Source organism: Osmia lignaria, chromosome 9 (genome assembly GCF_051020975.1).
Source record: "Osmia lignaria lignaria isolate PbOS001 chromosome 9, iyOsmLign1, whole genome shotgun sequence".
NCBI lineage: Eukaryota > Metazoa > Arthropoda > Insecta > Hymenoptera > Megachilidae > Osmia > Osmia lignaria.
The window spans coordinates 8,478,420-8,492,716 of NC_135040.1; the positions used below are offsets into that span (position 1 = coordinate 8,478,420).

Below are 14,297 nucleotides of genomic sequence, written 5' to 3' on the forward strand. Positions count from 1 at the left end.
TTCATCCGTCTCCCACTGTGGTCCACCCTCGTATCTTTCTGGCCACCCCCTTTTTCTCTTTATTCCTCCAGACTTTCCGTTCTTTGATTAATCTTACCAATCGTATGTAAGACACGTAAGAATCTTCCGTGAACTTACATTGCATGTAAGTAAAAAGAAACATTAGATAATTTCTAGGGGAAATGATTCAGTCGTTGATGATAACGTTCTTCAAAATGAAAGAATTAATTTATTAAATTATTGTATTAATATATCATATCACGAGGATTCATTTTATGAATATAAGAGATTTTAGCTGAAAAGGAATAGAACTATAGACTTAGGGTGTATTATAATTAATTAAAATAAATATATCTGATTGCAACACAATAGAATATTATTGAACTGGAAACATTAAGTCCATGTAATGTTTCTGTAAATATTTGATATATACCTTATTTATTAAAAAATCCTAAAATTCTATTATAAATAATTAAGAGTACCGAATGGAGTAACTCATTTTTATTTTATGATTTCGTTAATTTAATGTTCTATTTATATTATATAGTACCATATAACAAGTTAGTATAACGTAGTTAATCCAACCACGAGGTGCATGCGACTCTAAATAAATAAATTCCCTAAAAAAAGAGGAAATCCAGGGTTTAAAATCAAAGTTTACAGTCGTTCGCAGTTTTACCGTCGCACAGGGCGAGGAGAAAAACAGGATACATAAGAAAGTAGCCATCGTTCGGCTAAAAGCGGAAAAGGAAATCGTTCTCCGCCCCCGTCGCACGGGGGTGACCCTCTTCCTTCCTTTTTTTTTCCAAGTGAACTCATGCGAAATATCGATTCGCCATGGCAGCATGGAGCATATAAATAAGAAGAGTTTTCCTGCGTGCACACGCGTCACTGCCCACGCCACGTTTTCGCAGCCCCTCCAGCCCATTTCTCTGGCGTTTACGTCATGCCACTAGGGGTGAGTTTTACACCGGAGATGGGTGGAGGGTCGGAACGGAGGATGAGCGTGTTTCAGCCTGTGCGGAGGGAGAGGGATGCGAAAGAGACGGGCCAGAGGGACGGAGATTATGCTGCGGGACTTCTGGATGGGAGAGGGGACAGAGGAAACCTACGAACGAAACATCTCCCTCAAAATCCACCCTCGCCCTTCTATCCTCTCTCGTTCTCTCCATCGGTGGACTCTGTACATCTACTTCTCGTATCGATTCACTTGCGATCTTGGCACCACCGACGGATACCTTCATCTGAAAAAAGGGAGGATCAATGATAGCGCGATAGGTGAAAGTGAACGACAGCTGTGAGCCCTTCTGACTGATGATCCATATTTTATTTAGGAGATTGAAATAGCGAATACGTTGTAAATTCCATTTTTTTTTTTTTACCTTTGTTTTGGGTCAAAGCATTGAAGGAATTTATTTAGAGACAAAATTTAGGTAGTACATGCTTCCCTACCCTTTTAACACGGTGAATGCCATGGGGGCCACCGGTGACCGGCACCGCAAATTACACGTGCCTGAATAACTAAACGAAAACAATATAAAAACATTAATTTAAATAATATTGCTATTGTACAAATAATGTAAAATATCAAATATATGAAATTTGAAAATTAACTATTCCTATTCTTAATAATTAGAGCTTCAATACGTCCCACAACTCATACCCACTTTGACTGTGGCAGTCAACGTGTTAAAAAAGAAAGCTTACGCGAAAAAATTTTATTCACGCGCTCGAAGCAGACTCCACAGTATACAGACTTCGACCGAAGCGTTTGAAGAACTGAAAACAACTGTGCTTCGCCCCTGCCTCGAGCGCGTGAATTTGTAAACATATATTGACTCGTCTAGTTAGACGGATTATAGACTTATTTCACCACTAATTTTGCTTACCTTGCAATTACTTTCAAATTTTTCAATAAAATGCAATAATATTCTTAAACGCGACGTTTGATTACCGTGAATTTGCGTTTCGAAGTGTCGCATCGTTAAGCGGCCAATTCGATGTCTTTCGAAGAAAAAGTTGCCATTGGATAATGGAGAAAAAGGGACAGGATCCGCGACTCCGGAATTATTCGATCTGTGCTCTGTGATTCGAGTGGTAGCAGGGGGTGTTTTGGGCGACTTCGAACGAAAGACGAAGAGGGGGGTTAGCGTTCGCGTGGCTGTTTGGAAGTTTGCCGGGTGGAGCATAATGTCCCTAATGAATCCTCAAACTCAAATTAAAACTTCGAAATTGTCGGCAGTCAGCGAATACGACACTCGATTCCGTAACAATGCAAAGTTCGCTTCCTCGTGTACCTCTGTTCAGAAGAGGCCCAAAACAAATTATCGGCTGTCTCGTTCACGATACGCCTTCGAGTAGTCTCCATACATTGCTCGATAGAGGAAAGAATTTCTTCTTTCTTACCTGATGTCCTGTTTTCCCTCTCCAATACTACTCGAACGAATTAATTGGACAGTTGAAAGGACTGCGATTTCAATGATGTTGTCTGCCCTTGTTTAAAGCGAGTGGCATAAGTGTTCGTATACTGTTAGTAATTAGACGTGTACATTTTTTTCTTTTTTTTAAAAGTGTCATTAATATTTAATTAACAAGAATATGTAGAATATATATAATGTGTAATAGAAACTTTGATAAAATTAGTATTGCAAATGTATTAATACTTATGCCATCAATATGTATGCATTCTAACAATTATTAGATCCACATAAACGTATACTAGTTACAATCTTTGAAATTTATATTTTCTAATTTAATAGATGAAATGTAATAGACGAATAAATGAAAATTTTCCTATCACAATGATATCTATCTTCCAATTTAATTCATTTTTTAAAAATCCCCTTTTATATTTTCTACTAAAAATAACATTGTGACAAATGTAACATCTATTAACTAACAAAAGTTTTGGTAAAAAACCCGAAAATTGAATGTGGATCCTCGTATCAAATAACTGAATAAATCGCGTCGGCATTGTTGCATCTTTGGTCGTGGCTATACGTATGTTTGCGAGCGCGTTACAAAAAAGCAAATGATCACCTTTCGCCCGTGACTCCGCGGCCAACTGCGAGGGTAATTTTCCGCAGGAAATTTACCGCGGTACATCATTACCTGGTGCAGCCACCTCCTCCCACCAGTTTCGTGTCTATGTTCACAAAGAAGCGGAGCACGATGGAGTAAGTAAGAAAGAAAGAGTGGAAACGTGGTTTGTACTCCCTTTTTCCTCTCTGCTCGCTCCATTTCACTCTTTTCTTCGGGAAAAGCGAAAGAACGTCGTTAGCTCGCGTACCGTGCCGGTATTCCCTTCCTCCCCTCTATAGACGTCGCGAAAGCTAACAGGGTGGGGAGGAGGGTGGCTAGTAGTGGGCGTTGGTTGCCGGGGGGTCGTCGTCGACCTCCACCCTTTCACCCGGTTCCCCTTGAAACGCCTTCCATGCAGGTCCGCTCTCCCTCCACCCTTCCGGCGAACTCGCAGCGGAGAGGGTGGCCTGGGGTGGGATTGTGTATTCGAGATAAACCACCCTCCACGTCGACGGCGCTGCCACGTGTGCGCCGACCATTTTGCTGAAACATAATGTAACTCGGAACGATGTTAAAATATGGCGTGGCCTCGGAATTACACGCACCCCCGCGTGTATTAGACCCACCAACCACTTTCATCCCTTCCTACCCTACGCCGCTCTTATCGCCGATGGATTCTGGCAGCTTCACTTCGCGCGATTGAATAACAAGTAAAATGGAAAGAAAATGAAAAATCTTTCCATCTCGTCGTCTTTCGAACCTTCTACCTATTTATCGCCCCGAAATGCTAAATTGCTGTACTTCGAAACTGGTTCATTATACTAGGACGATGTTTACCTTGTTCGTCGCTTATTACACAACTTGCTTAATTATGGTTTATCAATAGACGCGGTTTAAAGGTTCGCTCGAAATTCGTCCGCGTTGCATTAAAGGGGAAGCTCGAGTCTGTGAACGCGCAAGGGGTTCGTGTTTTTAGAATGATAGCGTGCAGACGGTTCGTTAATTTTCTCTAATTTCGACGAAACGGATACACGGACCTTTGCTTTTTGTAATTCCAGCATATGTTCTGTGAATTCGAGATTATCAGTGAATCAGCTTTCACATAACGCATCGAGAGAGAAAAATGTCACGGTTATGATTGAATATTTATAACGAAACCGTGTTACCTTTTTTCCTTATTTCTTTTTTTTTCCATCAAATCTCAGCCAGGGAAACTCGTCCTGCAGAAACTCTATTACAACGTCGCCGTTTATTTATGTACCATTAAAACTTATAACGAAACTTCTCCTACCGTGTCTCGACCATGTAAGAGAACTGTCACAACTTCGTCTTGTGACATTATGAAATTACTTGTCCGTTCTCGTCGAAAAAGCGTGCCGGATACCGCATGGAATATAAACTTGAAGCATGTAGAAATGATTAAAAACTTTGTTACACGAATAACTAACTTCCTTTTATTTTCATTAACGTTCAACGGATTACAATTAAATTTTGTATGACACAGGAAAAAGAGAGTCACTATATTTATAAATTCACGGAATTTAACACTTGGACGAGCGAAATGTTTTTATGATAATTAAAAAATAAATATACGTAGTTTTGTATCGGTGTCACTCACGAGGTTTATGAAGCGGCAAGAGGATGCACCGAGCGGTCAGTCGTTTTGCGAGCTACTGACCACTCGCAGTTGCATCCGCTGCACGAGACGCACACACACATAGAATCATCTCGTCATATACTGCACCGACGAGAACGAGGGAATCTGCATGATGGAGCGAACACTTCCCTGTAATTCGATTCCTGGGATTAACTTTATTGCATGTTCACGTGTTTTTTCTCCTCCCAGTTTGTGTTTCACCAATCAAATTTAACCCTTAAATGCATAACGTTGACATTTCACAATGCACCTGCATTTTTTAATATAGAGAAAATATAACACTTTTCCAGTTATTTTACTTTTGGAAAAATCATGCATTAAAGTTTTTACAAAATTACGTCGAATGCCTATTGCTACCCTCTTAAGAAAATTATTTACACTAACAGTATTGCGAATATTTTAATTAACAAGGAATTCAATTTAATACACCGAAACTCACGTGTTCAACAATTTTTTCGACCGAAACGTTATGTAGCCCCGTAACGACTAGTGGACCTCACCCCTTGTCTCGTCTTTGAATAATTTTTTTCTCTCTTTCCCTCTCGTTGCTTGCCCCACCCTCCTCCCCATGAGCCTCCAGGCACGAACAAAGGCCCCGAATAAATACAAATAGCACTTTCGAACAACGGCCAACGAGGTCTCCGCCTATAGCGTTGTCTATAAGGGCCCCATCCTTTCGCTCTTCCTCCTATTTTTTTTCTATTTGCTATTCATTTTCTCACCGATGTGTCGCCTGTGCGACCCTTTATGCGCGTCTCACGGAGACGTTTCTCGAGAGATGAAACAGCGTATACCAAATGCGACGGATCCCCGTGCTATAATTGGCTTTCGACGGCGTATCGATATCGCATTATGCCTGCTGATTAACATACTCGCCTCTCTGAAGATCTCTTTCGTCACGCGCATAATCGCCAGGTATGCCAGGAAAAGGGTGGCATGGTTTTTTGGGACGACGTGTGACTTGTTTTTAGTAGAGGCAGCGAATTGTCGCTAAGTGATTTAAAAATTTTCAATATAACTCTTTTTCTGTTTGTTAACAGTAGAGTAATTAAACTCATCAAAATGAGAGATTTTAGACTTTTCATTTTAATCCCTAACTACTATGGTGGTTACTTTGTTTAAGAATTAAATTAAGAATATTTAATATTTTAAGCAAATTGTAAAATTTGACAGAGTTTGTTGTTTGAAATAAGTATTTATCGATGTTCTTCGTTATACTCTGTCACCATTGTTTTTTTGCGTTTCTCTTTCATGCAAATCGGATACAGGATTACGATGCCAGGGACGGTTGTACTTTTGCCAGCCAGGCCTGGTTTTGAATAATTCCCCAGGAACCCAAGGTTACGGTGTCACCTGGGTGAATGGAATCCGAGCAGACGTGACAGAGAATTAGACGTTTAAAATTACGTTCACAGCTCGATGTGAAATAATAATTTCTATTATATTTTTTCCTATAATTCTATTTTCCTATTTCTCCCTTTAAAACACGATACAACACAACAGTAGATACTTTGAATATAAAAAAGCATCACAATCTCCGAAAAATAAAATATATTTTTGTTAACTAGTATAAAAAGAAATGCATAGAACTATTAAAAATATTACGTATAAAAATCGACGTATTAAAAATATTAAAAAATGCAAAAATCGTAAATTTCGAAATTTTGAAACATAAGTATACACCTCCCTTAAATAAACGCAGTCGGTTCGATTTAATGAATATTAATGTAGATATTACTTGAGCGAATGGTACGCAGTTGTCCCGAGGGCCTCGTGAAGCTCGCACAGCGGATGCCGCGAGCACCGGTTCTCCTACAGAAAGTTAATTTCCTACGAATAAGGAACATTCGTTGAAGGCTGTACAGTGTTAGTCAATGAATTTGGCCGAAGTACGTTTGGTCGTAAAGTTTTCGACGGGTCGAAGGTCGAGCCTGTTTTTAATTCGAGGTCAATGGTACTCGAGGGAGACTTAAAACTCGGCCGAACGATGGGTCTGTTGACCCCTAAGATTTTTTACTCAGGGTGGTTGAAATCGGACCACCCTGTCATTAGCATACAAAAGTCTGCTTCTCCGACGAGAGGTCCGCACCCGTGCTTTAACGACAGTCATTACGCGAACCTGGCAGCTCGTAAACTTTCCTTGCGGTTCTTTAAAATTGTACCACCCTTCCTTGCAAACCGCACTTCCGCATTCACCTTGTCCATTTAACGTTTATTCGCGCGTTATCGTCCGTTACCTTGTGTGCCGCCACCCTTAACTACACGATTCTACGATCACTTAATTGTTGAATCATTTTGGCTAGCCCTTTGGGAACGTATGGTGAATCACGTACCAATGGATATTCGGCTACTTCATTCTATTCAATGTGTTACTTTTCATTTGGAATATTATGGGTTTCCAGTTTCTATCATAGCCGGAAGTGACTTGGTAATTGTGGTATAATACGGAAAGAGAGCAGGTGTGTATCCGTGAGAACATAAGCAAAATTTATAATCATATATTTCAATAATAATTTATATAATTTAATAATAATAATTATAATAATATATTATTATTAAAGTGTACCTTTCGCACAAATACCGTCGCTTATGGATTTCATAACTTCGACCATCTTACCCCCGATTTTTATACTCCTTTAACAAGGATTTCCGCGTTCTTTGTCAAGTCAAGATTCAATAGCAAAAACAAAAACGCTTACACTGCAGCTTTGAATAGCGCACGCAGGAGCGTTTCGCCAGGAAACGCCAGCATCTTGGAAGAAGGATGTTTTTTTTTCTCGTATTCTTAGACTTTTTTGTCTTTGCTAGTTGAAAGGATTGTGAAGTGAACAAGGGAGAGAAGAAAGGAAGAAGAAGGAGCGATGGCTGTTAAGACGTGTGGGAAACTAGCCTACGGTATGCAAATGGTGGACCGATGGAAAGAGCCGAGGGGTGGAAGGGGTATTCGGTGCAAAAAAAAAAAAATGCTAACCTTCTGGTTGGCATTGTGCTCGCTTCTTATAATGGACCAGTGGCACCGATCTTATGTAAATCGTCGCTGTGATCAAAGACGTACCAGTTTCCTTCTTCCTCTTCGTCTTCTGATCTTTTGATGTATTCCATCGATTGCATCTATATCACTCTGATAACTACGATTGTTTCTCTTTGCCCTCTGGGAAAGTGTAATTGATATTTACCAGCTTTTCATTTGGTCTTCGTCAATGGTGCTTGACCGGATGGTTCGTTTTGAAGAAACGGCGTAAAGGTTGCAAAGAAACAAGATTAACGAGACTGGATGGTACGATGGAAACCTTTTTTGTATTAAAATGAGTGTTTCATACATTATGAAAGGGGAAGGATATTTTATTTTGAAATACTTAATGCGTTTCCTCTTCCTGGTATGCCAATTGGATGTCGACGTTTTCCAGACGTTGACGAAGTTCATCGAGAACTCCTAGTTGTATTTGATCAACGTCTTCTATGGGACAGTACTCGTCTTCGCTAGATCTGATAAATAAGAATTACATTTATTTGATATTTATCGTTTGTCATGGAAAGTTTCCATTCATTAGTGAACTGGAAATATTATAAGCTCTTAGCTTTGAACGAGTGCAGCATGTGAATTAAAATTTAATTTGAATAATTCATAATTTATTTGTTGCTGTTTGTCCATTATTTTATATAACTGAATAAAATGTTTTAATAAACAAGTTACAAATAACTCAAAAATTGAAAATTAAATGAAGTTATACAGGTTTATCTAATTAAAGTAATATTTCATTCATAAAATTCTCAGTTTAATTTTTTTGCAATCTGGACAATGTTTCTAGTTCTACCTCTTTGATCTATTTTATTTTTTACACGTATATTTTATTTTGTTATTCTTTTTTCTTTAACACGATTCAATTTGCCGAAGCATAAGCTATGGAAAATCCACGATCACCTAAAGCAAATATCCTTTTTTTCAAGTGACTCTTTATTTCTGTTTAATCGCTGTCTGGCAAACAGCAAGAGAACCTCGGTACCGTCCAGAGGCGACATCCGGCGGCGTTTCCACGTCTTCCCCGGAAGCTAGGGGTGCCGAGGGTGGAGAGTAAGGGGTCATCGAGGGTTGTAAATGGGCCGAGTAGGATGAAATCGATTTTTTTTTCTGACGCCGCCGGAAGTTCAAATACTGTTTCCTTAATTTTATCACGAGATGGCGCCAAATCAACTGTTTACACCTGACGTTATTATTTTTATTTACATTTCAGAGCTATAATTTCGTTATCAATAAGTTTTGTGTGATGGTTTATTTTATTAGTAGTTATAGTAGAGTTCTTTTAATTTTACAAAAATAATTCTTTATTTTAATACTTCATCTAATAAAAAAGTAGTTATATTAATAAAAGAAATTTGTTTTTTCAATTCTAAAAACTATGTATACGAAAATCCAAAAATTTATAAAATAGATCAATCATTTCCTAATTAATATATCTGTCACCTTGTTTCATTAAAGCCAGTATTATGTAACTTCAGAATCATAGTAAAGGATTGTTTTAATAGTATTAATCGTTTTGTATTAATTACCTAGAAATATACATATATCTACATCCAGCAAATAAAGACATAAAAATTAAACAGACGATGCTTAAAGAAATGACAACGTTCAAAGTGCTTATACTCCCCGATGAATATTCCCGGTGATCACATTAATATCGTGTCTCATCTACCGTGTGTGTTTCACAAATTACAATTTCCCGTCGTAGCCCTGCGTTTATTACGAGCGGACGGAATTGAGAAACGGATTACCGTGTCTCGCCTTAATCAACCGACCAACTAGAGCGTAGAACAAAGATAAAGGAATAATTAGCATCTGTCGCGGGACATCGAAGACAGAGACATCTGACAACGAGTGCCGAAAGGTCGGGGTTTGATTTTGTGCACCCCTTACGGGGCCACCCCTTGCCCACATGAAGGGTGGGGCTTCATGGTATCCGAACGTCCATGAACCCACCCTTCGGACGGCCCAACCATACCTCCCCTACGTTCCTCCCTTTTTCTCTATTTCCAACCCTCCCAGCATCTTCTTTCACGCCATCTGCGACCCTGACGTAGTACTTTCGCTAAGGTTGAATATCGCCTTGGAATTCAATTTGACACGATTTAAAAACATTTCACGGCTGAACTTTTTTTCTTTATTTTTCAACTTAAACCTTATACTTAGAATTTTCTTGAAGTATATTTTTTACTTTAGTGGAAATCATTGATGTCCTGAATGGCATTTGTGTTTCCCAATGGAATTAAAACAATGCTTTAATTCATTTGAAGGAAAAAAATAGTTAATTTCTTATTCCTTACCTTGCAATTGTTACAATGGTCGGCGGAGCTGGTAAAGCAGCCAAGAATGATCTAAACGTTCCAGTAATCAAGCGATCGAGATCTTGCGGCTTGGTAACGTGATCAGGTAAATCGGTATCATCTCTGGTGCAGCCTGCATCGTGTATTATCTTCCAATCGATTTCCGATTGCTTGTACACGCTGGTCAACTCACGATAAATTAATTCCACTGCTTCGTATCTGAAAATAAAGGAGGATACAATTAGAATAAATTCCAATGACGCGTTCCATGATTCGCATAGTCCATATGTGGATTATTTAAATATCGTGTCAATTGCGTTATGTAAAATTCTTTAACGCATTGCAAATAATAGAAGGAAATATGCAAAAATAAGAGGAAAATAGTGAGCAATGGAAAGTTTATAATGCTCCGACGATAACACGCGGGTACAGAAGTTGAGGCATTTCTCGAACGCACGCGACGAAAGTTAACACGGCCACGGGACCAGTTCCGGGTGGTCGTAATTTGTACTCCTGCTTTCTCTCCATCCCTTTTTCTCTATCTCTTTTATACCGTTCTCACCTCCGCTTTCGACCTTATCTGATCATAAGTTTTCCTCGTTTTCTGCAGCTGCAATTCGTCCTGCGCTCAAGCTACCTAGCTATATTGTACACGCTTTCGTTATTAAGACCACCGAGATTTTACAGAAAGATTACCGGTATCTATGTTAGTAGATTACAATTTATTCATAGAATTGCATTCTAAAGTCCATTTGCGATAAGAAGAAAAATTCTTTATCAGCCTGGTTGACAAGTTAAAACATTGTAGAGCAATCGATTCGGCTAGATTTTTAAAGAGTTTCAAGAATTACGGATAAAATTTAGCAGAGGTTGGTACCAGCCCGCGGATCAAACGTTAAACAATTATGGTAGAAGAACGATCGACAAGAGGAACATAATTGGCCTGAAAGTCTTTCTTATCCAGGACCAGCTGCGTGTCTAGAAGCGATGTATGCCCGTTTGCTAACGCGCTAACTGTTCATAAGAGAAGACCATCGCCCACTTTTTCCTCGCTGAATATTAATTATTCCCTTGAAAGGTACACCTGCCCTCACCCCTAGCCTGGACATACCTATACATACTTGTGTACATGTATCACGGCTCATGATTCTCACCGCAGATTATCCTAACAGTTGTGTAACGAAGTCAGTAACGATCGGTTCTCTCGAGGCTACGAAACCGGTCCCGTATGTTGTACCAGTTACAAACTGGACGAATATGCGAACACCTGATTTTTCGGTGAAATAACTATGCTTTATTAACTCTCGAAATTATACATTTAAAACAGCGATATTTTTTCCTCCGTTTTCAGATTCTTCCTGGTACCAAGAATCCGTCCGGAAGGTCGGCGACGCACGGTACTTAAATTCAGTTTCTTCTGTCTCCAGTGGAATTTAGATTTCTGACCTTCAGTACATTTATTTATATTAATAATTTTACTTATAATATAATAGAAAGTACTTAATAGAAAGAACATCTGAGAATGAACGTGTTAAATACCCTCGATGAATTTATACCTCTGATCATACGCATGATCGCGACTCGATCCACATCCATTAAAAATTGGTAACTTGATATAGGGGTATTGTCCTAACGTACTCGACACACATGTCTAGGAAGTTTGCTTAGTTATGCAGGAGAGACCCAAAGAAAGCGATACATTTATTATGCAGAACCTCTAAACAATGTTCCGAACGGGTTTCCTCGTGAGCAGGATCTGTTCATGCGTACAATTTCATATCAACGTGAATATTTTCGAAGCTGAAGGTAAAAAAATGTACATACATTATAATTGGATATCTCGACGTACTAAATTTTATACAATTAGTAACGAAAAAATGGCTCCTTCAAAAAATAAAATTTAAAAATCGAAATTTTATATTATCTAAATGGATATTGAAGAAGATAATGAAAAATTATTAAAAGTATCCATTACGTTGAAAAAAGGCGAAGATCGAAAATCGTGAGAGTGAAAGAGAACGAAAGGCCCCCTCGTATCCGGATACGCGACGGTCCTGTCAGTCGTATGTCAACCCTCGTTGTTTTTTTGCCACGCTCTTAATAATTGATCATCTGATTACGATACATTATACCCCTCTTTTTCTACTTTGCTAGACCGTCAGAGGGCATTATTCGTGTACCAAGAGAAACAGAGAGAGAGAAAGTTTTTCTTTTCCGTCGTCGTGGCGAGGGACGGCCATTTGCATATAGGCCCCCTTATCGACAAATACACCGGGGGCGCCCCTCGTAATGAGGGCCCCCTTCCATCGCTCTCCATCCCTCTTTCCTTTATTTTTTTTAACGTGGACCGCCATTGTCCGTTAACTCATTCGACGTAGCTGCGTCGACCAGTTTCGTATCTCCCTTCCTTCCTCGTTATCCTCCACATCTTTCTTTGTTCCAGCTATCGTCTCTCCCTAGAATCTCGCCCTCTTTCTGTTCTTCTCCCTTTCTATGATTCCCTTGGCCGACCTTTCATGTTGAATTGCGTTAAGACAAAAAAAAATGAAGGAAAAAAAACAGAACCGGTTACCGATAGAAAAATATGAATCATAGAGATAGAATTGGAAGCGTGAAAGCGTTGCTGAGATTCTACCCGTGACATCTGCTTTTAGGTTCATCTATTGCGAGGAAAAAAACGCGGAGAGGAGAGGGTGCAATAAATGATACAGCCCTTTCGATGCCACGCGAGATGCATGAGAATTATATTCTTTTTGATCGGTGGGTCCATCGAGGAAATGGGACTTTCATAGTGTATCATTTTGGAAATTAACGGCAACATATTAACAAATATCATCAGTAAGTATTAATAATTATTATACTGTTTATTATTCAAGAAATATTTGTATGTGTTATAATAATGATTTTGTGAATGTATAACTTTTCAGACCATTATCTGGGTTTGAAATTAGCACTGTGGTTCTTAATACACAATCATTTTTGAGTTAACTCATGGCTTGTGGTTCTCCTCTTAAATTTAATGAGATATCGCAGCAGATTATTCCCCTAGCAATTTTCTACTATCATCTGTATTATACTAATCACAGTGATTCCGATGGAATATAGGTAATTATCACCGTTCTAAACGTGAGAAGGCATAGAATGCTTTTTATTTGAGCGATTTATTTGAACCATAAATCAGTTCAAACCATTAAGAAATTTTTTAATGTGATATTAAATTGACCGATATATCATTAATTATTATTTTAATTTAATTTTTTAATTTTCTGTCTATAATTAAAATAACAGCAATTTAGTTATAATTAAATTTTAGACTATTCCTTTAGATATTATTTTTCAATACATAAAAACCTTTTGTTTAAAAGAATTTGATTAAGTACATATAATAAAGAGGCAAAGTACTATTGACACTTTTTATCTTAAATTGCAGGTATTACTTTAAGGCTGATATACAGTGATTACAAGTATCAATTGTCAAAAAGGACCATGTTTTGTGTTCGATATCAGATGTACCTGACTCATGGCACGTGGCTCTGAAAACAGGACAATTTGCTGCATACTCGCAGGTAGCATGAACATATTTCGAGGGTTGCGGCAGGTATACGCCTATATATCGAGGTGATTTTGAAGGGTGGCTTTGCCAATCAATAGATATTCATCCCCATCGAATACCATTGACACTACTGTCGATACACGATGCATTCAGCTGCACCGTGGGACGCGCAGGTTGCACTTTGATATAGCGCACACCAATTTAAAGAGATCATTGGCGATACGACGAGCACAGGTTTCTTTCAAAGAGTTTCCATCTTCTTTTCCTGATCGAAATACGAAAGGTTTTATTAAATAAAATTGTCGTTTGATAATTTCTTTAAGAAGGGTTAAATAAGGAAGAGAAACGTCTAACAGATGTTTCCGTCCATTCGAACCGAAAGCTAATTAATCCGAAACTCTCCTCTCGTTTCTTTCAACAGCGACTGAACGTTACATTCGCGCAACGGAATTCGTTGCCGACCCCTTCCGCATGAAATTAATTAATTAACGGTCGATCTGACAACGACGACTGCGAATGCGTGTCGTGCAAAAATCGTCGCGGAAACGTTTTCCCTGCGCACGACAAAGAGAAAGGAAGAAGAGGGAGAATGTCGAGAAGGGAGGCTGGCTTTAACCTTTGCGTGTCCTGCTGAGCGAAAATTTGCATACGCGTTCGGGATTTAATTAGGTTACGCCTAGGAAACGGGTTGAAGTTCACACACTTCATTAGAAATTCCAAAGGGCCGTTTTCATTTCGACGTATGCG

General features: G+C 38.8%; 1 protein-coding gene across 4 annotated transcripts in view; it reads right to left on the reverse strand.

Annotated features, from left to right (window-relative positions):
* Positions 1-486: 486 nt before the first annotated feature.
* MESR6 (misexpression suppressor of ras 6) overlaps positions 487-14,297 on the reverse strand; it is a 564,119-nt gene continuing 550,308 nt past the window's right edge. The window contains exons 7-9 of one of the 4 annotated variants that reach the window (XR_004581823.2): positions 9,998-10,216; positions 4,640-8,164; positions 487-3,564 (exon numbers count right to left, since the gene is read on the reverse strand). Coding sequence is in view for 1 of the 4 variants with exons in the window: in XM_034327697.2 (XP_034183588.1) it covers positions 8,035-8,164; positions 9,998-10,216 (349 nt within the window). In the remaining 3 variants the exon portion in view is untranslated. Of the gene's footprint in view, positions 8,165-9,997; positions 10,217-14,297 lie in introns of all 4 variants that reach the window. The other 3 variants (XR_004581821.2, XR_013062752.1, XM_034327697.2) reach the window with 3 other exon arrangements.